The following is a 27,852-nucleotide window of genomic DNA, read 5'->3' on the forward strand; positions in this document are numbered from 1 at the left end:
ATAGCTCCTACCTGTCAAATCTGCCCCCGTATCCACTCAGATGTCTTAGGACGAACGGCCTTCTTATTCCGCCAGTTTGAAACAAAAATGCTGCCTCTTCTTTGATGGAGATAAGAAAAGAAACACAACACACACACACACACACACACACACACACACACACACACACACACACACACACACACACACACACACAGACAGACACACACACACACACACACACACACACACACACACACACACACACACACACACACACACACACACACACACAGTCACACACACACAGACACACACACACACAGACACACACAGACACTCACACAGACACTCACACACACACACACACACACACCCTCGGTTTTAAAAGGTTTGGAGGAGGGTTTGGGTTGCAGAAAGACGAGGCTTTTGGGTGGAGGTAAAGATGGGTGCTGAAGACTTGGTGTGTAATGTAGACACACACACAGACGGGGAGAGACGGAGAGAAAGAGACAGAGAGAAGGGGGAAAGAGACAGAGAGAAGGGGGAGGGAGGGGGAGAGAGGGGGAGAGAGGGGGAGAGAGGGGGGAGAGAGGGGGAGAGAGGGGGGCAGAGAGGGGGAGAGAGGGGGGGAGAGGAGAGAGGGGGAGAGAGGGGAGAGAGGGGGGGAGGGGGAGGAGGGGAGAGAGGGGGAGAGAGAGGGGGAGAGAGAGAGGGAGAGAGAGGGAGGGGGCAGAATTGTAATGCTGCATTCAGAACCCGTCTTGCAACAGGAGCGAGAGGGTGGTGTTTAAATAGTGCGCTGTGGGAGGGGTGCAGGCGTCTGCCCATCTGTGCTGCACCCCCCCCCCCCCTTAATTTAAGGAAGTGGAGCATCCACGCATATATAATGTATAGAGATGTATGTGTGTGTGTGTGTATAATATAAGGTGCGCTGCTTAGAGTGGTGTGCGTCAAGGGGCAGGGCGGGTCCTGCATTGAAAAGAGAGAGAGAGAGTGAGGGAGAAGAGGAGGAGGAGGGAGAGGAGAGGGGGGAGAGGGAGAGGAGGAGGGAGAGCGAGAGGAGAGAGGGAGAGGAGAGAGGGACAGGAGAGGGGGGAGAGGAGGAGGGACGGAGGGAGAAGAGAGGGGAGGGAGAGAAAGTGAAAGCAAGAGAGAGGGAGAAAGAGAGAGGAAGAGGAGAGGAGAAAGAGCGACCTCTGCAATTAGTGTCAGGGTGAATGAGGAGTGCGGGCGCTGAATAATTAATCTATCTGGTGCTGTCTGTTGAATGGGCTGTTCAGTAGCCCAGCTGCTGGATAATTGTACCAACACTTGCTTCTATTGTCCCCTGTAGACCACACTCACATACGCTCACATACACACATGCACACACGCACACACACACAGAACACCAACACACACACTCACACACACACACACACGCACACAAACACACTCACACACAGACACACTCACTCACAGATACACACACACACACACACACCACACACACACACACACACACCACACACACACACACACACACAGACACACAACACACACACACACACACACACACAGACACAAACACACACACGCACACACAAACACACACACACACACACACACACACACATACACACACACACAAACACTCACACACACACACACACACACACACACACAAACCAGACACACACACACACACACACACACACACACACACACACACACACACACACACACACACACACACAAACACACGCACACGTACACACACACACACATACACACACACTCACAAACACTCACATACACAAACACACATACACACAAACAGACACACACACACACACACACGCCACCTGTATCACTCGGGCAACAGACTCCCAGGGGAAGGGACGGATAAGACTGAGGTGTGGGTGGGTGGGTTGGTGGGGAGAGTGGATGCTCTTCACAAACCCTCGCCTTTGCTCTAAACGCTGTCCCCCTTTATCCTGTATCTGTACACTGCGATATGCTGGAGTAACTCAGCGGGACAGGCTGCATCTCTGGAGAGAAGGAATGGGCGACGTTTCGGGTCGAGAGACCCTTCTTCAGACTGAGAGTCAGGGGAGCGGGAAGCAAGATATATAGACAGTGATGCAGCAAGAGACAGAATACATGAATGAAATATGCTGCCTGAAAGACACACTCAGTGGACGGCTCGACTGTAATCATGTATTGTCTTTCTACTGGTACACAAAAGTGCTGGAGAAACTCAGCGGGTGCAGCAGCATCTATGGAGCGAAGGAAATCGGCAGCGTTTTGGACCGAAACCCTTCTTCAGACTTCAGACTGTACCTCGATACACGTGACAATAAACTAAACTAAACTGATTTCTTGTGTAGGAAGGAACTGCAGATGCTGGTTTAAACTGAAGATAGACACAAAAAGTGCTGGAGTAACTCAGCGGGACAGGCAGCAGCTCTGGAGAGAAGGAATGGGTGACGGTTTGGGTCGAGACCCTTCTTCAGATCCCCTTCAGCCAGTCTGAAGAGGGTCTCGACCCGAAATGTCACCTGTTCCGAAATGTATGCCTTGACTTTATCCAGCCTTTATAACAGGAGGAATCAAATATTTTATGGAGTTTAGAAGGATGAGAGGGTATCTCATTGAAACATATAAGATTGTTACGGTTTTGGACACGCTAGAGGCAGGAAACATGTTCCCGATGTTGGGGGAGTCCAGAACCAGGGGCCACACACAGTTTAAGAATAAGGAGTAAGCCATTTAGAACGGAGACGAGGAAACACTTTTTCTCACAGAGAGTGGTGAGTCTGTGGAATTCTCTGCCTCAGAGGGCGGTGGAGGCAGGTTCTCTGGATGCTTTCAAGAGAGAGCTAGATAGGGCTCTTAAAGATAGCGGAGTCAGAGCATATGGGGAGAAGGCAGGAACGGGGTACTGATTGGGGATGATCAGCCATGATCACGTTGAATGGCGGTGCTGGCTCGAAGGGCCGAATGGCCTACTCCTGCACCTATTGTCTATTGTCTAAACTAAACTGAACTGACCTGAAGGTAGACGCAAAATGCTGGAGTAACTCAGCGGGTCGGGCAGCATCTCTAGAGATGAGTAATAGGTGACGTCTAAAGTCGAGACCCTTCTTCACTCGACCTGAAACGTCACCTATACCTTTTCTCAGAGTTACTCCTGCTTTTTCACGTCTTTCTTCGATTTTAAACCAGCATCTGCAGTCCCCCCCCCCCCCCCCCCCCCCCCCCCTTTCCCTGTAAGTGGTGCAGGGTAAGACATTGTTAGACACGGCTTCAGCTAAAGGCGGAAGCCTCACAGCGCCGGAGACCCGGGTTCGAGCCTGACTACGGGTGCTGTCTGTACGGAGTTTGTACGTTCTCCCCGTGACCCGCGTGGGTTTTCTCCGGGTGCTCCGGTTTCCTCCCACACTCCAAAGACGCGCAGGTTTGTAGGCGAATTGGCTTCGGTAAAATCATAAAATTGTCCCTAGTGTGTGTAAAAACCTGAACGGAAACCTCTGGAGACTTTGCGCCCCACCCAAGGTTTCCGTGCGGTTCCCGGAGGTTGCAGGTGGTTGCCGGAGGTTGCAGGTGGTTGCCGGAGGCTGCAGGTAGTGGAAGCAGGTAGGGAGACTGACAAAAACCTCCGGGGACCGCACGGAAACCTTGGGTGGGGCGCAAAGTCTCCAGAGGTTTCCGTTCAGGTTTCCTAAGTGGGACAGGGGCATCAGTTTCGGACCCAATATTCTCCAGACGGGAGAGTTAGCCCTGGGGGGGGACAAAAAAAAGAAACCCATGTGTTTATAATCTGCAATTTGCACCGAGCCGTAATGCAGCAGCACAATGCCCGCAGACGTGTGTAAATTCAGTGGGACAAGTTGTGCAAACGAAAATGTTTTAATGGGAGAGAATAAAATGGAACGTTATCTTTGATGCCTGCCACTGATTTAAAATGTTTGCAGCCGAGCTGTTGCAGGAGCCCGGCTGTTTTAGTGTCAACTCTGTTTGTGCGGAACAAAAGGTTTTATTAGTCTCTCCTGTCCCCGCATGTGAAGCTGTACAAACAGTATCCACAAAGACCACCCGTCTGTCTGTCCGGGAAGGAACCGCAGATGCTGGCTTCAACCGGAGATAGACGCAGAACGCTGGAGTAACTCAGCGGGTCAGGCAGCGCTTGCAGCGCCGGAGACCCGGGTTCGGGGTGGGTCTCCCTGCGTGGTCCACCCTGTATCGACGAATGCAATCGACCTGGCGTGCACAATCAAATAAGATCAAATAGAACAAGTTGTCCTACAACTTTAGTTCAAGTTCAAGAGAGTTTATTGCCATGTGTCCTTGATAGGACAATGCAATTCTTGCTTTGCTTCAGCACAACAGAACATAGTAGGCATGACTACAGAACAGATCAGTGTGTCCATATACCATTGTATAAATATATACACACATGAATAAATAAACTGATAAAGTGCAAATGACAGATAATGGGTTATTAATGATCAGAGATTTGTCCGAGCCATGTTTAATGGCCTGATGGCTGTGGGGAAGTAACTATTCCTGAACCTGGACGTTGCAGTCTTCAGGCTCCTGCACCTTCTACCTGAAGGTAGTGTGTGGCCAGGATGGTGTGGGTCCTTGATGATACTGCTAGCCTTTTTCAGGCAGCGACTGCGACTTGCTGTGCATGCCATACGCAATAAGAAGAAGACCCAGGTTCGATCCCGACTCCGGGCGCTGTCTGTACGGAGTTTGCACGTTCTCCCCGTGGCCTGCGCGGGTTTCTCCCCGGGTGCTCCGGTTTCCTCCCACACTCCAAAGGCGTGCAGGTTTGTAGATTAGTTGTCCCCTAGTGTGTGTGTGTGTGTGTGTGCGTGTGTGTAGGTATACAAAAGTGCTGGAGAAACTCAGCGGGTGCAGCAGCATCTATGGAGCGAAGGAAATAGGCAACGTTTCGTCCCAAAACGTTGCCTATTTCCTTCGCTCCATAGATGCTGCTGCACCCGCTGAGTTTCTCCAGCACTTTTGTCTACCTTCGATTTTCCAGCATCTGCAGTTCCTTCTTAAACACGTGTGTGTGTGTGTGTGTGTAGGATAGTGCTAGTGTGCGGGATGATCGCTGGTCGGCGCGGACTCGGTGGGCCGAAGGGCCTGTTTCCGCGCTGTATCTCTAAAAGTCTGAAGTCCAAAGAAATCCCCGCGCCTCTCATTAAAAAAGGCGTGGAGGGGAGACTTTAAAACTCCTGTGACAGACACACAGAGCTGGAACGACTCAGCGGGTCAGGCTGCATCTCTGGAGAAAAGGGACTATTTCCTTCGCTCCATAGATGCTGCCGCACCCGCTGAGTTTCTCCAGCATTTTTGTCCACCTTCGATTTTCCAGCATCTGCAGTTCCTTCTTAAACAATTCCTTCTGTACTTGTTCAGTCCTGAGCGGGGGGGGGGGGGGGGGGGGGGGGGGGGGGGGGGGCGGGGGGGGGGGGTGGGGGGGGGGGGGGGGGGGGATTTCTGAGAAGATTTTTAAATGAAATCAAAAACATGGAAAAGAAAAATAGCTGTTCGAACAGCAGGGATATCTGTCCAGTGAGGTTGTTGGCACGGAATCCTAAAGGATTACCTTGCAGTCTTTTGCAACTAATGACTCATTTCTTGGGCAATTATTTACTTGTTTGGAAGACAAGGATTAGCTGGCAGTAATCGTCCTGACTCAGTTATATTTCAGAAGGCAATTAAGTCAACCATATTGCTGTTCTGCTGAATAGGCTGCTTAATAATATCAGATTTCCTGAAGGCCAAGTATGATGGGCTTCCACGAATCAGTCTTCGTCTTAAGGTCTAAATTTATTTCATCCATTACATCCAAATTACAGATTACCTCCACAGACGTGGTGTGGAAAGCTGTTTTGTCAGGATACATCACAACAGGGGTTTGGGAATAGCGCCGTTGAGAATTGTGGACGCAGCCCAGATCATCACCCAAACTATTCACTGGAGTTTAGAAGGATGAGGGGGTGGAGTGGGGGGTGGGGTGGGATCTTATAGAAACATATAAAATTATAAAACGACTGGACAAGCTAGATGCGGGAAAAAATGTTCCCAATGTTGGGGCGAGTCCAGAATCAATGGGCCACAGTCTTAGAATAAAGGGGAGGTCATTTAAGACTGAGGTGAGAAAAAAACATTTTCACCCAGAGAGTTGTGAATTTATGGAATTCCCTGCCACAGAGGGCAGTGGAGGCCAAGTCACTGGATGGATTTAAGAGAGAGAGTTAGATAGAGCTCTAGGGGTTAGTGGAGTCAAGGGATATGGGGAGAAGGCAGGCACGGGTTATTGATAGGGGACGATCAGCCATGATCACAATGAATGGCGGTGCTGGCTTGAAGGGCCGAATGGTCTCCTCCTGCACCTATTTTCTATGTTTCTATGTTTCTTAAACCAATCTAGACACAGAATGCTGGAGTAACTCAATGGGACAGGCAGCATCTCTGGAGAGAAGGATGATTCGGATCGAGACCCTTCTTCAGACTTACACAAACCAACCTCCCTTCCATTGACTCCATCTCCACCTCACGCTGCCTCGGCAAGGCCAGCAGCATCATCAAGGACCAGTCTCCCCCCCCCCCCCCCCCCCCCCCCCCCCCCACTCCCTCTTCTCCCCTCTCCCCATCGGGCAAAAAGTACAGAAGTGTGAAAACGCACGCACCTCCAGATTCAGGGACAGTTTCTTCCCAGCTGTTATCGGGCAGGTGAACCATCCCACCACAACCAGAGAGCGGTCCTGAACTACTATCTACCTCATTGGTGACCCTCGGACTATCTCTAATCGGACTTTACTGGACTTTACCTTGCACTAAACGTTATTCCCTTATCGTGTATCTGTACACTGTGGACGGCTAGATTGTAAACATGTATTGTCTTTCCGTTGACTGGTTAACACGCAACAAAAGCTTTTCACTGTACCTCTGTACAATAAACTAAACTCACTCTAACTCAGTCACCCCTGTGGGATACGGACTCCTGTCACCGTTCCAATCCGCCCCTTAATTTGGGAGGGGTTAAGAAACATAGGTGGGTCATAGCAGTCCTGCAAGCGGCCCTTATCTTATGGGTTATGGGGAGAAGACAAGAGAATTAGGAGTAGGGTTGCCAACTTTCTCACTTCCCAAATAAAGGACAAGAGGTCAAAATAAGGGACACATCTGTTGAATACAGGAGCAAAAAGGTCCTTGTGCAGTTGTATAGGGCACCAGTGAGACCACACCTGGAGTATTGTGTGCAGTTTTGGTCCCCTAATTTGAGGACTCGGCCGTGGCTGGGTGAATGATGAGTTGGCCCCGGGTGCTGGACTGCACACAAAGCCCAGCCGGCGGGCCAGCTGAGGAGTTTTGGCGCCCCGTCCAACTCACGAACCGATGATCGGCCACGAGAAGGAGGGGTGGTGGTGGTGGTGGTGGTGTCGGCGGTAAGCGAAGGTTCCGAAGGTCGGACAGCTGGCTGGGCTGCCGACTGACCGACCGACCCACGGGGCCACAGGCGAGGCGCTGCTGCTGCACTCCATGGGCTGCACCACGTCGGGACGGGTGAGGCGGGGCCGGACGACCCGACAGTCCCCTCGACCCGAGTAGCAGCGGTCAAATACGGGACAAGTGTGGTCCCGTACGGGACAAACCAATTTAGCCCAATATACGGGATGTCCCGGCTAATACGGGACAGTTGGCAACCCTAGTTAGGAGGGAGAGTAGACTTGATGGGCCAAATGGCCTAATTCTGCTGGCACTAAGCTGGCAATGCTATCCAGTTATTTGCTGGTGGACATTTTGTATTTATCCAGTGGCCACGGTATAAATGTACAATTCTCTTTCTTTGAGAACATATTGCAGGGACACGGGTTTACTGATCATTACAGCGCCAAGCGATTTGTTATTGCTGCAATCTGTTCAACACTGGCACTTTCACAAACTCACCCAAATAATGCTGATCGCTGCTGAAATAATGTTCTTCCCATTACCTCCATCTTACAAGCATTGAAACACACAGACACAGACAGGCAAACACAAGATAGACACACACACACACACACATTACACGCACACACATGACACGCACACACACACACACACACACACACACACACACACACACACACACACACACACACATACACACACACACACACACACACACACACACACACACACACACACACACACACACACACACACACACACACACACACACACACACACACACACACACACACACACACACACACACACACACACACACTTACATGCGTGCATTGACACCCACACAAACACATACTGACATACACATACTGACATACACACATACTCCCACACACAATTATACATACACAAATGCACATAGACACATAAACACACACACGCACACACACACACATACTCACACTCACACTCACACACACGCATATGACCTATTTTGTACTGCAAAGACAAAGCCAGATTTAATGTCTTTCTTTGCGAAAAATGCACGCAACAAGGCGAAGCATTTCAATCTCTTGTTTCTGGACAGAAATGCTGGAGAAACTCAGCGGGTGCAGCAGCATCTATGGAGCGAAGGAAATAGGCCACGTTTCGGGGCAAAACCCTTCTTCAGACCCTTCTTTGTCCACCGCTCCATAGATGCTGCTGCACCCGCTGAGTATCTCCAGCACTTTTGTCTACCTTCGATTTTCCAGCATCTGCAGTTCCTTCTTGAACACCAGTCTCTTGTTTGGACTGCTCCTGGGAGATCTTTGTGAGCTAATTTCCTGGGACAGCCTGGGCGATTTCAGAAGAAGGGTCTCGACCCGAAACGTCACCTATTGGTGAATCCCTGGAACTCTCTGCCACAGAGGGTAGTTGAGGCCAGTTCATTGGCTATATTTAAGAGGGAGTTAGATGTGGCCCCTGTGGCTAAGGGGATCAGAGGGTATGGAGAGAAGGGTATGGAGAGAAGGCAGGTACGGGATACTGAGTTGGATGATCAGCCATGATCATATTGAATGGCGGTGCAGGCTCGAAGGGCCGAATGGCCTACTCCTGCACCTAATTTCCATGTTTCTATTCCTTCGCTCCATAGATGCTGCCTCACCTGCTAAGTTCCTCCAGCATTTTTGTCTACCTTCGATTTTTCCAGCATCTGCAGTTCCTTCTTGAATAACAGTCTCTTGTTTGGACTGCTCCTGGGAGATCTTTGTGAGCTAATTTCCTGGGACAGCCTGTGCGATTTCAGAAGAAGGGTCTCGACCCGAAACGTCACCTATTCCTTTGCTCCATAGATGCTGCCTCACCTGCTGAGTTCCTCCAGCATTTTTGTCTACCTTCGATTTTTCCAGCATCTGCAGTTCCTTCTTAAATGCTTCCACAGGTGGGGTTGGTGTAGGAGGGACATGTAGGTCGGTGTGTGGGCAAGTTGGGGCCGAAGGGCCTGTTTCCACGCTGCGTGACTCTCTGATTCTCGGTGACACGAGGAATAACCTTGCAAACGGCATCGTTCAGTTCATCCCTCATTCCGTTAACAGCCGTCTTTAAGCTGACTACGTTTCTATCACGCCTGTTCTTGGGTGTTAATTGCACCAGCTCACTGCCTCCTCCCAAGTGGTCTCACCTCAGTCTCACGGATGCCTTCCACATTTACTCAGCTGACAATTCCTTTTTCCTTATCGCGAACCAATTATTTAAAAAAAGAAAAATATAGGACCTCAGTCTGTCGGGCACCATCGGCAGTTTTTAGTTTGGAGATATACTGCGCGGAAACAGGCCCTTCAGCCCATCGAGTCCGTGCTGACCAGTGATCACCTCGTACACGAGCACTAACCTACACACACTAGGGACAATTTAGAATCTTTAACCAAGGCAATTCGGGTGGCATGGTGGCACAGCGCTAGACAATAGACAATAGGTGCAGGAGTAGGCCATTCGGCCCTTCGAGCCAGCACCGCCATGCAATGTGATCATGGCTGATCATCCCCAATCAGTACCCCGTTCCTGCCTTCTCCCCATATCCCCTGACTCTGCTATCTTTAAGGGCCCTATCTAGCTCTCTTGAAAGCATCTAGAGAACCGGCCTCCACCGCCCTCTGAGGCAGAGAATTTCACAGACTCACCACTCTCTGTGAGAAAAAGTGTTTCCTCGTCTCCGTTCTAAATGGTCTACTCCTTATTCTTAAACTGTGGCCTCTGGTTCTGGACTCCCCCAACATCGGGAACATGTTTCCTGCCTCCAGCGTGTCCAAGCCCTTAACAATCTTATATGTTTCAATGAGATTTCCTCTCATCCTTCTAAACTCCAGAATATACAAGCCCAGCTGCTCCATTCTCTCAGCATATGACAGTCCCGCCATCCCGGGAATTAACGTGGTGAACCTATGCTGCACTCCCTCAATAGCAAGAACGTCCTTCCTCAAATTAGGGGACCAAAACTGTACATAGTTGCTGCCTTACAGCACCAGTGACCCGGGTTCGATCCTGACTATGGGTGCTGTCAGTACGGAGTTTGCACGTTCTCCGCCGTGACCTGCGTGGGTTTGCTCCGGGTTTTCCGGTTTCCTCCCACACTCCAAAGACGTGCAGGTCAGTAGGTCAATTTTCTCCGGTAAAATTGTAAATTGAGTGTGTGTAGGATAGTGTTAGCGTTAGTGCGCGGGGATCGCTGGTCGGCGCTGAAGGGCCCGTTTCCCCGCTGTATCTCCAAACTAAACTAAACGGACCAGTTACCCTGTAAACCTGTACGCCTTTGAAGACCTTGGACAAAACCCACGCAGGTCACGGGGAGAACGTACAAACTCCGTACAGACAGCGCCCACGGTCGGGATCGAACCCGGGTCTCTGGCGCTGTGAGGCAGCAACTCTACCGCTGCGCCCTGAAATTAAAAAACAAAACATCATCATGGCTGATCTGCCCCAGGTCTCATCTGTTAGATTGCTTTAACTTCGTTCCATGGCCCTTTGTTCTTGTTCAAAGCTCCTTATGGTATTCTGCGTTTGCCAGCTGCCCCGTATCATTTACAGGGCAAACACCCCCCCATTCCCTCCTCCTCCCCTTGATCTGACTAAGATCAACTGGCTCTTATAAACCAGAATGACATAAGGATGCTGTACACAGTGTATTTGCAGCACAATACCCGCAGGTATTAGGATTCACTTGTCGTTTGAACTTGTTACTTTAATCAAGTTTTGCCACACCGAGGCAATTTTCACACAAAGCAGGAGGTAAACTCTCATGGGGAGACCACTGGTCTGAACAAGTTTTCAGTAACTTTGCTGAAGCTCTGTAGAATGGAACAACAAGTTTGGTTTAGTTTAGTTTAAATTAGATCAGATTAAATTTAGATTAGATTAAATTAAATTAATTAGATTAGACTAGATTAAATTAGGTAGTTTAGTTTAGTTTAGATTAGATTACTTTAGAAGAAGGGTCTCGACCCGAAATGTCACCCGTTCCTTCTCTCCAGAGATGCTGCCTGTCCTGCTGAGTTACTCCAGCATTTTGTGTCTATCTTCTTATATTAGGTTAGATAGGTTTAGTTTAGTTTCCGACCGCTGGCCTGCGGCCTACACCAATTTGAAGCCACGGTCTCCGGTAGGGGAGGCACCGTTTGAGGACTTACCTGAACTTTTAACCTTGTCTGCACATCGGGACGCCCGCAGCGACGGGCTGCAGAGGGTTGAGGTCCCGACCACGGGGGGAATGGAGGTGGACTGGCCAAATTTCGTGCCTTCCACCGCAGTGATGAATGTTGTGATGGATGTTTGTGTAAAATTTTTAGTGTGTTTTTGTGTGTTCTTTTTGACTGTACCGCTGCTGGCAAATTCATTTCACTGCACTTTATGTGCAAGTGACGAATACAACTGATTGTATTGTTTAGTTTAGTTTAGATTAGATTAAGCACGGAAACAGCCCCATCGGCCCACCGAGTCCGCACCGACTAATAATCCCTGTACACTAGCACTATCCCACACTCAAGGGACAACTTTCAACAGACAATAGACAATAGGTGCAGGAGGAGGCCATTCGGCCCTTCAAGCCAGCACCACCATTCAATGTGATCATGGCTGATCATCCACAATCAGTACCCCGTTCCTGCCTTCTCCCCATATCCCCTGACTCCGCTATTTTTAAGAGCCCTATCCAGCTCTCTCTTGAAAGTATCCAGAGAACCGGCCTCCACCGCCCTCTGAGGCAGAGAATTCCACACTCACAACTCTCTGTGTGAAAAAGTGTTTTCTCATCTCCGTTCTAAATGGCTTGCCCTTTATTCTTAAACTGTGGCCCTTGGTTCTGGACTCCCCCAACATCGGGAACATGTTTCCTGCTTTAATGAAGCTAACTAACCTACAAACCTGTACGTCTTTGTAGTGTGGGAGGAAACCAGATCACCCCGGAGAAAACCCACGCGGTCACAGAAAGAACGTGCGAACTCCGTACAGACAGCGCCCGTGGTCAGGATCGAACCCGGGTCTCTGGCCCTGTGAGGCAGCAACTCTGCCGCTGCGCCACCGTGCCGCCCCTCGACGTTCTTCATTTGCAAGGCAGTCAAACTAAAGGCTTATCTGGAAGTTACCTGCTCTTGGCAGAGTCTTTCGTGCCTGAAAGTGTATCGTGACGTTACAGATCGTTGTACAAAGCTGTCTGTGAGTGTGGAGTTTGCACGTTCTACCTGGGACTGCATGGGTTTCCTCCTGGTGCTCTGGTTTCCTCTCACACCCAGAGACGTGCGGGTTTGCAGGTTAATTGGCCCTTTGTAAATGCTCCCTAGTGTGTACAGAACATGAATGGGTGATCGGTGGTCAGTGTGGACTCAGTGAGCAGAAGGGCCTGTTTCCACATTGTATCTCCAGACTAAACTTCCAAACACAAATATTGTTCACTGCGGGAACTCAAAGTGAGGTTGTACACAAAAACTCAGCTGGTCAGACTGCGTCTCTGGAGAAAAAACATAGGTGACATAGGTTTCGACCCGAAACGTCACCTAATCCTTTTCCCCCAGAGATGCTGCCTGTCACACCGAGTTACTCCAGCGTTTTGTGTCTATCTAGGGTTTAAACCAGCATCTGCAGTTCCTTCCGACAGCTGCACAAATTAGTGGCTGTATTTCCAATGTTACACCGAAGATAGTCACGAAAGGCCGGAGTAACTCAGCGGGACAGGCCGCAACTCTGGAGAGAAGGAGCGGGTGACGTCTTGGGTCGAGACCCTTCTTCAGCACCAGTTTTACCGCCGTGTCCAAACATGTTGGCGTTAAAGAGCTTTGGGATGTTAAGGATACTTTATAAATACAGGCTTTAGTCAGCTTTGTGAGACAGTAATAGTAATTGCAAGCTAAATATGTCACAATAATGAAAGAAACCTATCTCAGTTATCGAGTGCCTTGCCTGAGGTTTAAGAATTCTAATCCAATTATAAAACCCACCTATCACTTGGTATATGCACAGATGCTTATTGGTGATGTGGCTGATTACACTGTCAACTCATTGCCACAGACTTCAGATTCAGACTTTTACTTTCACTTAGAGATACAACGGGGAAACAGGCCCTTCGGCCCACTGAGTCCGTGCCGATCAGCGATCACCCCGTATAGCACTATTCCACACACACACACACATAGAAACATGGAAGCATAGATATTAGGTGCAGGAGTAGGCCATTCGGCCCTTCGAGCCTGCACCGCCATTCAATATGATCATGGCTGATCATCCAACTCAGTATCCCGTACCTGCCTTCTCTCCATACCCTCTGATCCCCTTAGCCACAAGGGCCACATCTAACTCCCTCTTAAATATAGCCAATGAACTGTGGCCTCAACTACCCTCTGTGGCAGAGAGTTCCACAGATTCACCACTCTCTGTGTGAAAAAAGTTTTTCTCATCTCGGTTTTAAAGGATTTCCCCCTTACCCTTAAGCTGTGACCCCTTGTCCTGGACTTCCCTAACATCGGGAACAATCTTCCTGCATCTAGCCTGTCCAACCCCTTAAGAATTTTGTAAGTTTCTATAAGATCCCCTCTCAATCTCCTAAATTCTAGAGAGTATAAACCAAGTTTATCCAGTCTTTCTTCATAAGACAGTCCTGACACAACACACACAAGAGACAAGGTTTTAACCTTACAAAGCTATGAGAGGAATTGATCGGGTAGATGCACAGAGCCTCTTGCCCAGAGTAGGGGAATCGAGGACCAGAGGACATAGGTTTCTTGCCATAGAGGGAGTACAGAGAAGGTTCTCCAGACTGATTCCTGGGATGTCAGGACTTTCATATGAAGAAAGACTGGATAGACTCGGTTTGTACTCGCTAGAATTTAGAAGATTGAGGGGGGAACTTATAGAAACTTACAAAATTCTTAAGGGGTTGGATAGGCTAGATGCAGGAAGATTGTTCCCGATGTTGGGGAAGTCCAGAACAAGGGGTCACAGTTTAAGGATAAGGAGGAAATCTTTTAGGACCGAGATGAGAAAAACATTTTTCACACAGAGAGTGGTGAATCTGTGGAATTCTTGCCACAGAAGGTAGTTGAGGCCAGTTAATTGACTATATTTAAGAGGGAGTTAGTGTGGCCCTTGTGGCTAAAGGGATCAGAGGGTATGGAGAGAAGACAGGTACAGGATACTGAGTTGGATGATCATATTGAATGGCGGTGTAGGCTCGAAGGGCCGAATGACCTATTCCTGCACCTATTTTCTATGTTTCTATGTTTAAGATGAGGGGAAAGATTTAATAGGAGCCTGAAGAGTAGCTTTTACACACAAAGGGCGGTGGGTGTACGGAACGAGCTGCCGGAGGAGGTAGTTGAGGCTGGGACTATCAAAATGTTTAAAAAACCCCATTTAGTCAGGTACATGGATAGGACAGGTTTGGAGGGATATGGGCCAAATGCAGGCTGGTGGGACTGGAGTAGCTGGGATATGTTGGCTGCTATTGGCAAGTTGGGCTGAAGGGCCTGTTTCCACACTGTAAGACTCTATGATATGAAGTTACATCTCTGTTCATGGAGCATTGTTCTACAAAGGCACTCGGGGCTGGATGGGGTTACGGAGAAAGGGAGGTGCCAGTCATTTCCTGCAACGCCCATTTTATGTGTCCGGATTTTCTGAATAACTTTCTTCGTTCAGCAAGGGGACAAGAATAAGGGGTAAGCCATTTAGAACGGAGACGAGGAAACACTTCTTCTCACAGAGAGTGGCGAGTCTGTGGAATTCTCTGCCTCACAGGGCGGTGGAGGCAGGTTCTCAGGATGCTTTCAAGAGAGACCTAGATGTGGCTCTTAAAGATAGCGGAGTCAGGGGATATGGGGAGAAGGCAGGAACGGGATACTGATTGGGGATGATCAGCCATGATCACATTGAATGGCGGTGCTGGCTCGAAGGGCCGAATGAGTCCATTGAGTCTGTCCAAAGCAAGCGCTGTCTGTGGAGGGCGCTCAGCATCGCCAAGGACTGCTCTCACCCCAACCATGGACTGTTTACCCTCCTACCATCCGGGAGGCGCTACAGGTCTCTCCGTTGCCGAACCAGCAGGTCGAGGAACAGCTTCTTTCCGGCGGCTGTCACTCTACTCAACAACGTACCTCGGTGACTGCCAATCACCCCCCCCCCGGACACTTATTATTATTTATTCAAATCGTTTGCTATGTCGCTCTTCCAGGGAGATGCTAAATGCATTTCGTTGTCTCTGTACTGTACACTGACAATGACAATTAAAATTGAATCTGAATCTGAATCTGAATCTGAATGGCCGACTCCTGCACCTATTGTCTATATAACATAAACCCTAAACTTAAGCCCTCAACTTAAAGTTAAACTGAAAGTACATGTGAAGTAAGGAGCACACTTGTCCACGTTGGGTTTCGACACTACTTCAATAAGACCAGATACTTATTAAACAAAGGAAACTTTATTTGTTTTGTCGTCTTCCTGTTGCATTGAAGGTTAAAATGTAGCCAGGTGGTGGGGGTGGTCTTCGCTACTGTTGGACCCTGCGGATGGATTGGATCTGGAAGGTGTGGGCGTGGGACCCCCACTCTCGCCAGTGCTTGTACTCCCCGCCATGACGGTCACACTCCATGATGAACTGGAAGCCACGGTAGCCGGGGTACTGGTAACAAACCCACCTAGAGCGAGCCGAGGGAGGGGCAAGGCAAGTGGTTACTGAAGGTCGCACATCACAAGCATCCACATCCAATAGTCTCTATGGCACGGACTTAGACCCAGACCCCAGCCACCACAGATGGCGCAGCGGTAGAGTTGCTGCCTTACAGCGTTTGCAGCCCCGGAGACCCCGGTTCGATCCCGACCTCGGGTGCCGTCTGTACGGAGTTTGTACGTTCTCCCCGCGACCTGCGTGGGTTTTCTCCGGGAGCTCCGGTTTCCTCCCACATTCCAAACATGTGCGGGTTTGTCGGCTTTGGTAAAATTGTAAATCGTCCCCAGTGCGTGTAGGATAGTGCTAATGTACGGGGTGATCGCTGGCCAGCATTCACTCGGTGGGCCGAAGAGCCTGTGTCCGCACTGTATAGGGTCACACAGGATGGAAACAGGCAATTCGGCCCAACTTGCACACACCGACCAACATGTCCCACCTACAGGTACACAAAAAAGCTGGAGAAACTCAGCGGGTGCAGCAGCATCTATGGAGCGAAGGAAATAGGCAACATTTCGGCCCGAAACCCTTCTTCAGACTCATCTACACTTGCCAGCGTTTGGCCCATATTCCTCTAGAAGTGTAAAGTCTAAAGTGAAAGTTTAATAGGAATCTGGGGGGTAACTTTTACACACAGAGGTTGGTGGGTGTACGGAACGAGCTGCCGGAGGAGGTAGTTGAGGCTGGGACTATCCCAACGTTTAAGAAGCAGTTAGACAGGTACATGGATAGGACAGGTTTGGAGGGATATGGGCCGGACGCGGGCAGGTGGGACTAGTGTAGCTGGGACATGATAGTCGGTGTGGGCAAGTTTCCACGCTGTAGCACTCTGTGACTCACTGGATTTGAGTATAGGAGCAGGGAGGTTCTACTGCAGTTGTACAGGGTCTTGGTGAGACCACACCTGGAGTATTGCGTACAGTTTTGGTCTCCAAATCTGAGGAAGGACATTATTGCCATAGAGGGAGTGCAGAGAAGGTTCACCAGACTGATTCCTGGGATGTCAGGACTGTTTTATGAAGAAAGACTGGATAGACTTGGTTTATACTCTCTAGAATTTAGGAGATTGAGAGGGGATCTTATAGAAACTTACAAAATTCTTAAGGGGTTGGACAGGCTAGATGCAGGAAGATTGCTCCCGATGTTGGGGAAGTCCAGGACAAGGGGTCACAGCTTAAGGATAAGGGGGAAATCTTTTAAAACCGAGATGAGAAGAACTTTTTTCACACAGAGAGTGGTGAATCTCTGGAACTCTCTGCCGCAGAAGGCAGTTGAGGCCACAGTTCATTGGCTATATTTAAGAGGCAGTTAGATGTGGCCCTTGTGGCTAAGGGGATCAGGGGGTATGGAGAGAAGGCAGGTACGGGATACTGAGTTGGTTGATCAGCCATGATCATATTGAATGGCGGTGCAGGCTGGAAGGGCCAAATGGCCTACTCCTGCACCTATTGTCTATGTTTCTATGTTTCTATGGAGGCTTTGACTGGAGTTTGGGTCGAGTGGAGGAACAGGCTGGGGTCCGCGTGCGTTTTCTGGGGAGGTTATCGGGCAATACTTACGCGCCTGAGTGGACACGGAAGGATCCCACTTCATTGTTGCACCAGCCCATGGCCTGGAGGGAGGGATAGTCATCACTCAGTTCCCCCTTCCTGCCCAGGAAGTTATCCCTCTCGAACATGGTCATCCTGCACTCCCGGTGATTCTGCGCAGGGGAACAAGCGGAACAAATCAACCGAGTCCGGGCGACACGGAATGCCGACGGTCACTTCAACCCCGGGCGACATGGTGGCGCAGTGGTAGTCGCCACCTCACGTGCAGCGCCAGAGACCCGGGTTCGATCCCCACTACGGGTGCTGTCTCTACGGAGTTTGCACGTTCTCCCCTGCGTGGGTTTTCTCCGAGATCTCCGGTTCCCACCCAGACTCCAAAGACGTGCAGGTTCGTAGGTTAATTGGCTCAGTGCAAATGTAAATTCTCTCCAGTGTGTGTAGAATAGTGTTAGTGTGTCGGGATCGCTGGTCGGTGCAGACTCGATGGGCCGAAGGGCCTGAAGGGCACTGTGGATGGCTCGATTGTACCGAGTCCAACCCGACCAGCAATCACCCCCTCACACTAACACTATCCTACACACACTAGGGGTAATACACAATTTTATCAAGCCAATTAATCTACGAACCTGGAGTGCGAGATGAAACCGGAGCACCCGGAGAAAACCCACGCGGTCACAGGGAGAACATGCAAACTCCGTACAGACAGCGCCCGTGGTCAGGATCGAACCGGGGTCTCTGGCGCTGTGGTTTCTTGTGGTCCAGAGCGATGCAGTGGCTGCGTGTTGGTGGAAATACTCACCGCACAGGCGATGGGCCTGAAGGAGGTCAGCCGCTCGGTGTGGTATGAATTGCTGCCACTCCAGCTCTCCCATCGAGGGTACTCCCCTCTCTCCAACACAAACTGCTGGCCCTGGAAGCCCGAGTGCTCGTACCCCACCCAGCTGCGGAGGAAGCACAAAACCCTCAACCATTCGGCCCATCAGGTCTACTCCGCCATTCAATCATGGCTGATCTATCTCTCCCTCCTCCTAACCCCATTCTCCTGCCTTCTCCCCATAGCGTTTGACACTGGTACTAATCAAGAATCTATCTATCTCTGCCTTAAATATATCCATTGACTTGTGGCCTCCACAGCCTTCGGTGGCAAAGAATTCCACAGATTCACCGTCCTCTGACTAAAGAAATTCCTCCTCATCTCCTTCCTAAAAGACCATTCTTTAATTCTGAGGCTGTGTCCACTGGTACCCTTGGACAATAATGAACTAATTAACGCACACCTCGATGTTGGGGGAGTCCAGAACCAGGGGTCACAGTTTAAGAATAAGGGGTCGGCTCTTAAAGATAGCGGAGTCAGGGGATACGGGGTACTGATTGTGGATGATTAGCCAGTGAATGGCGGTGTTGTCACTAAGGGTCGAATGGCCTACTCTTGCACCTGTTGTCTATTGTCTATTGACTGTTGCTCCTCGTTGGATTGCAACCTTGTCGTGGTCGGGGAGCTTGTGTGTCTCAGTGACCCCTAGAGCTATGCCAGATGGAGATTCGTCTCCTGTTAGGGTCTCCCATGCTGGACAGGTCGAAGGGTGGAGGCGAGACGAGGAGTGATCCACTGGTCCTCCAGGTTGGGGGTTGAGCACAGGGCCAACAACCCTGCCTCGTAAAACACACACGTTACGGAAACAGCAACTGAAGGAATCGACACTACAGGAGGCATAATAGGCAGTAAGTAAATAAGTATTGACTGTTCACAGATCAATTTCCCTCCTGGGATAAATAAAGTCCTATCGTATCGTATTATATCGTATATGGTTGTTATGGTGATTCGTATCGTGATTCGTGATAAATGTGAGGTGCTACACCTTGGCAGGACAAATCAAAATAGGACGTACATGGTAAATGGTAGGGAATTGAAGAATACAGTTGAACAGAGAGATCTGGGAATAACCGTGCATAGTCCCTTGAAGGTGGAATCTCATATAGATAGGGTGGTAAAGAAAGCTTTTGGTATGCTAGCCTTTATAAATCAGAGCATTGAGTATAGAAGCTGGGATGTAATGTTAAAATTGTACAAGGCATTGGTGAGACCAAATCTGGAGTATGGTGTACAATTTTGGTCGCCCAATTATAGGAAGGATGTCAACAAAATAGAGAGAGTACAGAGGAGATTTACTAGAATGTTGCCTGGGTTTCAACAACTAAGTTACAGAGATAGGTTGAATAAGTTAGGTCTTTATTCTCTGGAGCGCAGAAGGTTAAGGGGGGACTTGATAGAGGTCTTTAAAATGATGAGAGGTTGACAGAGTTGATGTGGACAAGCTTTTCCCTTTGAGAATAGGGAAGATTCAAACAAGAGGACATGACTTCAGAATTAAGGGACAGAAGTTTAGGGGTAATATGAGGGGGAACTTCTTTACGCAGAGAGTGGTAGCGGTGTGGAATGAGCTCCCAGTGGAAGTGGTGGCGGCAGGTTCGTTGGTATCATTTAAAAATAAATTGGATAGGCATATGGATGAGAAGGGAATGGAGGGTTATGGTATGAGTGCAGGCAGGTGGGACTAAGGGAAAAAAGTTGTTCGGCATGGACTTGTAGGGCCGAGATGGCCTGTTTCCGTGCTGTAATTGTTATATGGTTATATGTTATATGGTATCATAGCGTATCGTATCAGTATGGTGATTCGAATAATTCCAGGTTGGAGCGCTCCGGGTTTCTTGGTTCTTGGTCCTCCAAAATATTCCAAATGGGATTTAAACTGTGGAGGTGGTGAAGGGAGGGCTTAAGCCAGAAAGGGTTATGGGGAAGAAAGAGCTACTTTAAATTTAGTTCCATTCCCGGCGTTCCCGACATTCCCGGCCGTTCCCGGATACTCACGCTCCGCTCTCCACCTTCATGGAGCGCACGGTCTCGAATCCAAACTCCATGGTGTTGTAGCACTCCGCGGTGTATTCATGCCGCCGGCCCTGGAAACACTCCTCATCCCAAATCACGATCTACAGGAGAACGGGATGCACGTGAGAGACAACCTTCGCGGGATCGACAGGAGGCACTGCCTCAAACAAGGCAGCCAGCATCACCATCACCATCACCACACACACATTTCACTCATACCATAGAACCATAGAAACATAGAAAATAGGTGCAGGAGTAGGCCATTCGGCCCTTCGAGCCAGCACCTCCATCCAATATGATCATGGCTGATCATCCTAAATCAGTACCCCGTTCCTGCTTTCTCCCCATATCCCTCGATTCCGTTAGCCCTAAGAGCTGTATCTAACTCTCTCTTTAAAACATCCAGTGAATTGGCCTCCGCTGCCTTCTGTGGCAGAAAATTCCACAGATTCAAAACTCTCTGGGTGGAAACAGTTTTCCTCACCTCAGTCCTAAATGGCCCGACCCCTAATTCTTAATCTTAAATCTTAATACCGTCGGGAATAAGTTACTGGGGCCAGTCTTGGGCGGCACGGTGGCGCAGCGGTAGAGTTGCTGCCTCACTGCGTCAGAGACCTGGGTTCGATCCCGACTACGGGTGCTGTCTGTATGGAGTTTGCACGTTCTCCCCGTGACCTGCGTGGGTTTTCTCCGAGATCTCCCATTTCCTCCCACACGTCCAAAGACGTAAAGGTTTGTAGGTTGGTATAAATGTATAATTGGTTGGTATAAAAGGTTGATACAAATGTATAATTATCCCCAGTGTGTGTAGGGTAGTGCAAGTGTGCGGGGATCGCTGGTCGGCACGGACTCGGTGGGCCGAAGGGCCTGTTTCCGCACAGTATCTCTAAACCTAAACAAAACTTAACTAGATGTTTTTTCTTTGCGAATCTGGCAATTTCATGGTCACCATTGCCGATGAAGAATTTCTATTACAGATTATTTAATTAACTTACACTCCCCGGTTGCCATGGCAAGGGTTTAAATCGCAATCCTGGTCAAGGTCAACTCATTACCACTACAATAAGTCAACCACTGTGTTCGCTCCACCTTATTATTTGTCTCGTTCACGAATTCTCTTTGAGACTAAAATAAACCATAACAGCTGGGCGGCACGGTGGAGTTGCTGCCCCACAGCGCCGGAGACCCGGGGTTCGATCCCGACCAAGGGCGCTGTCTGCACGGAGTTTGCACGTTCTCCCCGTGACCTGCGAGGGGTTTTCTCCGAGATCCCCAGTTTCCTCCCACACTCCAAAGATGTACGGGTATATAGGTTCATTGGCTTGGTGTAAATGTAAAATTGTCACCGATGTGTATGCAGGATAGTGTTTTAATGGTTGGCGCGGACTCGGTGGGCCGAAGGGCCTGTTTCCGCCCTGTATCTCTAAACTAAACTAAACTAAACTAAACTAAACTAAACTAAGTTGCCATGGCAACAGTTTGAGTTGCAATCATGATCGAGGTGACCAATCATGCAGAACTCAGGGATAATAATCGGAAAAAAGCTTATACTTAAATTTTGGAAAAATGCTCCAATACCAACAACAAAAATGTGGATTTCAAACGTGTTCGAAACATTACACTTGGAAGAGATGAGACTCCTCCTAGCAGGTAAAGCAGATCACTTCCAAAAGACGTGGTCTGCATTTATGGAACTATTACAAGCTAAGGTGCAATAATAAGTTAAAATATAAAGGCTACCAGGACCAGGTAACGGGGAGTATAAAATACATTTTTAATAAAAACATATGGTTGGTATATCCTTTTTTGCGGAGTTTTGTGTTACAATAGAGCGACTGATTTTCCTTTTTTCCTTTTTTTTCTTTTCTTTCTAGGGTCTTAATTATTTTCTTTGCTTCCTTCTCTAATTCCTTCCCTAAGGGGTTCTTTTCTCCCAACACTTTCCTGCACCTTCACGATTCTTGCTTACTTTTCTTACTTCTTTTATTTCTTTCTCTTTTAAAGCTCAAAAAATGAAGTGGTACAACATAATGTAATAAGATATATGCGATGTATTAATGTGATTTACTGTACTGCTAATAAAAATAAAATAAAAAAAATAAATAAAAAAAAAGAACTCGGGGACATCATCAACTTCAATTTTCATCCTGCACTCAAATTTTACTTGGATAAATGTATTTATCTCTGACACCTCCCTCCCCATTCTTGATCTCACAGTCTCCATCACAAGAAATAGACTATTGACTGACGTCTATTACAAACCCACTGACTCCCACAACTATCTTGACTACACTTCTTCCCACCCTGCTTCCTGCAAAGACAGTATCCTCTACTCCCAGTTCCTCTGTCTACACCGCATATGCGCCAAAGATGAGGGGTTCCATACTAGAACACCCGAGATGTCCTCATTCTTTGGGGAACGGGGGTTCCCCTCTCCCATCGTAGACTGTGTCTCCTCGGTACCCCGCAGCTCCGCCCTTGCTCCCCCTCCCCCTAGTCGCAACAGAGACAGAGTCCCCCTAGTCCTTACCTTCCACCCCATCAGCCGTCGCATACAACACATAATCCTCCAGAATTTCCGCCACCTCCAACAGGATCCCACCACTGGCCACATTTTTCCCATCCCTTTCCGCCTTCCGCAGAGACCGTTCCCTCAAACTCCCTGGTTAACTCATCCCTTCCCACCCCAACCACCCCCTCCCCAGGTCCCTTCCCCTGCAACCACAGAAGATGCAACACCTGTCCCTATACCTCCCCGCTCGACTCTGCCCAGGGACCCGGACAGTCCTTTCAGGTTAACTTGCACCTCCTCCAACCTCATCTACTGTATCCGTTATTCAAGATGTCGACTCTTATACATCGGCGAGACCAAACGCAGACTGGGCGATCGTTTCGCCGAACACCTTCGCTCAGCCCGCCCGAACCAACCTGATCTCCCGGTTGCCCGACCCTTTAATTCTCCTTCCCATTCCCACACCGACCTTTCTGTCCTCGGGTCTCCTCCATTGCCAGAGTGAGGCTAAACGCAAATTGGAGGAACAGCATCTTGTATTTGGGCAGCTTACAGCCCAGTGGTATGAATATTGATTTCTCTAACTTCAGGTAGCCCCGGCATTCCCCCTCTCTCTCTCCATCCCTCCCCCACTCAAGTTGCACCAGCTTCTCGTTCTCACCCAACAAACAGCCAACAATGGCCTCTTTCCTTTATCATCCTTACTATTTTGCACATCTTTCATTCATTGTTCTTTATCTCTCTACATCACCATATTGAAACATATAAGATTGTTAAGGGTTTGGACACGCTGGAGGCAGGAAACATGTTCCTGATGTTGGGGGAGTCCAGAACCAGGGGCCACACAGTTTAAGAATAAGGGGTAAGCTACACAGAACGGAGATGAGGAAACATTTTTTTCTCACAGAGATTTGTGAGTCTGTGGAATTCTCTCCCGCAGAGGGCGGTGGAGGCCAGTTCTCTGGATACTTTCAAGAGAGAGCTAGATAGGGCTCTTAAAGATAGCGGAATCAGGGGATATAGGGAGAAGGCAGGAACGGGGTACTGATTGTGGATGATCAGCCATGATCACATTGAATGGCGGTGCTGGCTCGAAGGGCCGAATGGCCTACTCCTGCACCTATTGTCTATTGTCTATTGTCTATTGTCTATTGTGTATATCTCTTGTTTCCCTTATCCCTAACCTGTCTCGAGGGTCTCGACCCAAAACGTCACCCATTTCTTCTCTCCAGAGATGCTGCCTGTCCCGCTGAGTTACTCCAGCTTTTTGTGTCTATCTTCGGTTTAAACCAGCATCTGCAGTTCCGTCAAGGTCAGTGCATTACCACGACAATAATTGTGTTAGCTCAACTTTTTTTTGTAGTATGTTTCACAAAATCTATTCCAGGCTAAAAAACCGTAACAAGTGAGGTCTTTACGTCAGTGGAGGGTTTAGCTATCAAGGTCCCCAGAGCCTCAATGGGATGGAATGTGCTGCATCATTTAACACTGCCCTGATGTTGTGTTGGATCTAGTATAGAAACATATACAATTCTTAAAGGATTGGACGCAGGAAAAATGTTCCCCATGTTGGGCGAGTCCAGAACCTGGGGTAACACAGTTTAAGAATAAGGGGCAGGTAGACAGAAATGCTGGATAAACTCAGCGGGTGAGGCAGCATCTATGGAGAGAAGGAATAGGCGACGTTTCGGGTCGAGACCCGCTGAGTTTCTCCAGCATTTTTGTCTACCTTCGATTTTTCCAGCATCTGCAGTTCTTTCTTAAGATTAAGGGGGAGGCTATTTAGGACTGAGATGAGGAAAGACTTCTTCACCCAGAGAGTTGTGAATCTGTGCAATTCTCTGCCACAGACGGCAGTGGAGGCCAATTCACTGGATGTTTTCAAGAGAGAGTTAGATTTAGCTCTTGGAGCTAAAGGACTCTAGGGATATGGGGAAAAAAGCAGGAACGGGGCACTGATTTTAGATGATCAGCCATGATCATGTTGAATGGCGGTGCTGGCTCAAAGGGCCGAATGGCCTAACTATTTTCTATGATTCTATGTTTCTATAACAGGCACACCAAGGTCAAATGAATTCACTTATTCACCACTCATTCTACTCACCTTCCAGTGACTGGAGAGTTTAGTGCAATGAGACATCTTCAATTCAGATTATGTTTTTGATTCAGCCCTAGGGATTAAAAGTAAAAACGGACAAGAATAAACACACTGCTGACAATGTCATGTTTGCCTCTAATTGAGTCGCTAATTCTTACCGTGTAGAAAGGTGGCTTTGATCTTACCACCTTGTAGTTTACTTCAGAGATGCTGCCAGTCCTGCTGAGTTACTCCAGCTATTTGTGTCTATCTTTAGTTTAGTTCAGGTTAGTTTTTAGAGAGACAGCGCGCAGAAACAGGCCCTTCGGCCCACCGAGTCCGCGCCGACCAGCGATCCCCGCACACTAACAGCATCTAGGGATGATTTACATGTACACCTCCATGTACACCTAAGTAAATAAGTAAGTAAGTAAGTTTATTGGCCAAGTATTCACATACAAGGAATTTGCCTTGGTGCTCCGCCCACAAGTAACAAACCAGGGTAGACAAAAGTGCTGGAGAAACTCAGCGGGAGAACGTGCAAACTCCGTGCAGACAGCACCTGCGGTCAGGATCGAACGCGAGTCTCTGCCGCTGCGTGGCACGGACCCCTGCAGGGTAGAAACCGGGAATCGCAGGTGCTGGTTTGCAACAACAAAAAAGACACAAAGTGCTGGAGTAACTCAGCGGGTCAGGTAGCATCCCTGGAGAACATAGATAGATTCTACAGCTGCACCACTATGCGCCAGTATCAGCTAAACTGAAAACTAAAAAATCCACTCTCATCTTTTGAAAGGACAACTTTTATTTAGTTCTAATCCCTTCTGTCCCTCTGCACTTTAGTTCCTGAGATTGAGTAGCTCTCCTGATATCATTAGGTCATAAGTGATAGGAGCAGAATTGGGCCATTCGGCCCATCGAGTCTACTCCGCCATTCAATCATGGCTGATCTATCTCTCCCTCCGAATCCCATTCTCCTGCCTTCTCCCCACAACCTCGGACACCCGTACTAATCAAGAATCTATCTATCTCTGCCTTAAAACATATCCACTGATTTGGCCTCCACAGCCTTCTGTGGCAAAGAATTCCACAGATTCTCCACCCTCTGACGAAAGAAATTCCTCCTCAACTCCTTCCTGAAGGAACGTCCTTTAATTCTGAGGCTGCGCCCTCTGGTCCTGGACTCTCCCACCAGTGGAAACATCCTCTCCCACATCCACTCCGTCCAAGCCTTTCACTGTTCTGCCGCGTTTCAATGAGGTCTCCCCCCCCACCCCCTCCTCCTCATCCTTCACGATGACACAGAAACACAATGTCTCACTCACCTTAGTGAACGTACAGTGTGAAGTACAGCCCAGGGAACGGTTTGCGTTCCCTCCCTGGGTTTTTATAGCGAGCAATTTCCACGGCTGGTCATTTGCTGAGATGTGTATTCTTCAAACTCCCTAGCTCAGCACGAGGGAGGAGGGGAGGGTGGGTTCACCGAGGGGCTCATTGTGTTCACGACAATATAGGCTAATGTCCCCCGATCTATAGAGAACAGAGGGCAGGAGTGAAGGAAACTGCATGCACATCACATCAGTTGAAATAACATTGGATTCAACTCTTTGACCCAGGAATGTTACGCAGGAAGACAGGCTCAAAGAGCTGGAGTAACTCAGCGGGACAGGCAGCATCTCTGGAGAGAAGGAGTGGGTGACGTTTCGGGTCGAGACCCTTCTTCAGGCCAGATGCTGGTTGAAACCGAAGATTTCAAGCTGAAGAAGGGTCTGGACCCGAAACAATAGACAATAGAGAATAGGTGCAGGAGTAGGCCATTCGGCCCTTCGAGCCAATGTGATCATGGCTGATCATCCCCAATCAGTACCTGTTCCTGCCTTATCCCCATATCCCCTGACTCCGCTATTTTTCAGAGCCCTATCTAGCTCTAGGTCTCGACCTGAAACGTTACCCATTCCTTCTCTCCAGAGATGCTGCCTGGCCCGCTGAGTTACTCCAGTATTTTGTGTCTATCTTCTGTGTAAACCCGCACCTGCAGTTCCTTCCGACACATTGCTCATAGTCTTGCTTTCTTCAAGGGAAGGAGACCAGGCCTATTTGTAACTGATGCCTAATAACTCTGAGTCCAGTCTCACACTTTGACTTCTCCAATAAACATTGACTTCTCCAATTTCCGGTAGCCCTTGCTGTCTCCTCTCCTTCTCAGCCCTCGGGCTCCTCCTCTTCCTTTCGCCTTTCTTCTCCCTCACCCCCCCCCCACCCCCCCCATCCTACATGAGTCTGAAAAAGGGTTTCGGCCCGAAACGTTGCCCATTTCCTTCGCTCCATAGATGCTGCTGCACCCGCTGAGTTTCTGCAGCATTTTTTGTCTACCTTCGATTTTTCAGCATCTGCAGTTCCTTCTTTGAAAATCACACTTATCAATCCTTTTTAGTTTAGTTCATTGTTTATTGCCACGTGTGCCGAGGTACAGTGAAAAGCTTTTGTTGAACCATCCCACCACAACTAGAGAGCAGTGCTGATCAGCCATGATCACATTGAATGGCGGTGCTGGCTCGAAGGGCCGAATGGCCTACTCCTGCACCTATTGTCTGCTATCTACCTCTTTGATTTCACTGCACCTTCGGGTGCACGTGACAAGTAAACTTGACTTGGACTTTGACCCTCGGACTATCCTTGATCAGACTTTGCTGTCTT

The 27,852-nt window shown here is 48.9% G+C and overlaps 1 protein-coding gene and 1 long non-coding RNA gene across 3 annotated transcripts in view; both read right to left on the minus strand.

Moving 5' to 3' along the window:
* Positions 1-297, minus strand: part of LOC129709199 (uncharacterized) — a 19,784-nt gene extending 19,487 nt beyond the window's left edge. The window contains exon 1 of the long non-coding RNA XR_008725478.1: positions 12-297. This is a non-coding gene — a long non-coding RNA (uncharacterized LOC129709199). The remainder of the gene's footprint in view (positions 1-11) is intronic.
* A 15,573-nt stretch (positions 298-15,870) lies between these two features.
* cryba4 (crystallin, beta A4) lies at positions 15,871-27,011 on the minus strand. Of its 2 annotated transcripts, XM_055655389.1 has the most exons (6): positions 26,481-27,011; positions 25,183-25,249; positions 20,549-20,667; positions 18,479-18,620; positions 17,689-17,831; positions 15,871-16,100 (listed from the first exon to the last, which is right to left on the minus strand). In XM_055655389.1, the coding sequence occupies exons 2-6, from the start codon at positions 25,216-25,218 to the stop codon at positions 15,953-15,955; spliced, it is 588 nt and encodes a 195-aa protein (XP_055511364.1). In that variant the 5' UTR covers positions 25,219-25,249; positions 26,481-27,011; the 3' UTR covers positions 15,871-15,952. The 2 variants fall into 2 exon arrangements, with proteins under 2 accessions (XP_055511364.1, XP_055511365.1); XM_055655390.1 differs by lacking the exon at positions 26,481-27,011 and having other exon boundaries at positions 25,183-26,382.
* Positions 27,012-27,852: the final 841 nt, after the last annotated feature.

Source organism: Leucoraja erinacea, chromosome 25, assembly GCF_028641065.1.
Source record: "Leucoraja erinacea ecotype New England chromosome 25, Leri_hhj_1, whole genome shotgun sequence".
Lineage (NCBI taxonomy): Eukaryota > Metazoa > Chordata > Chondrichthyes > Rajiformes > Rajidae > Leucoraja > Leucoraja erinaceus.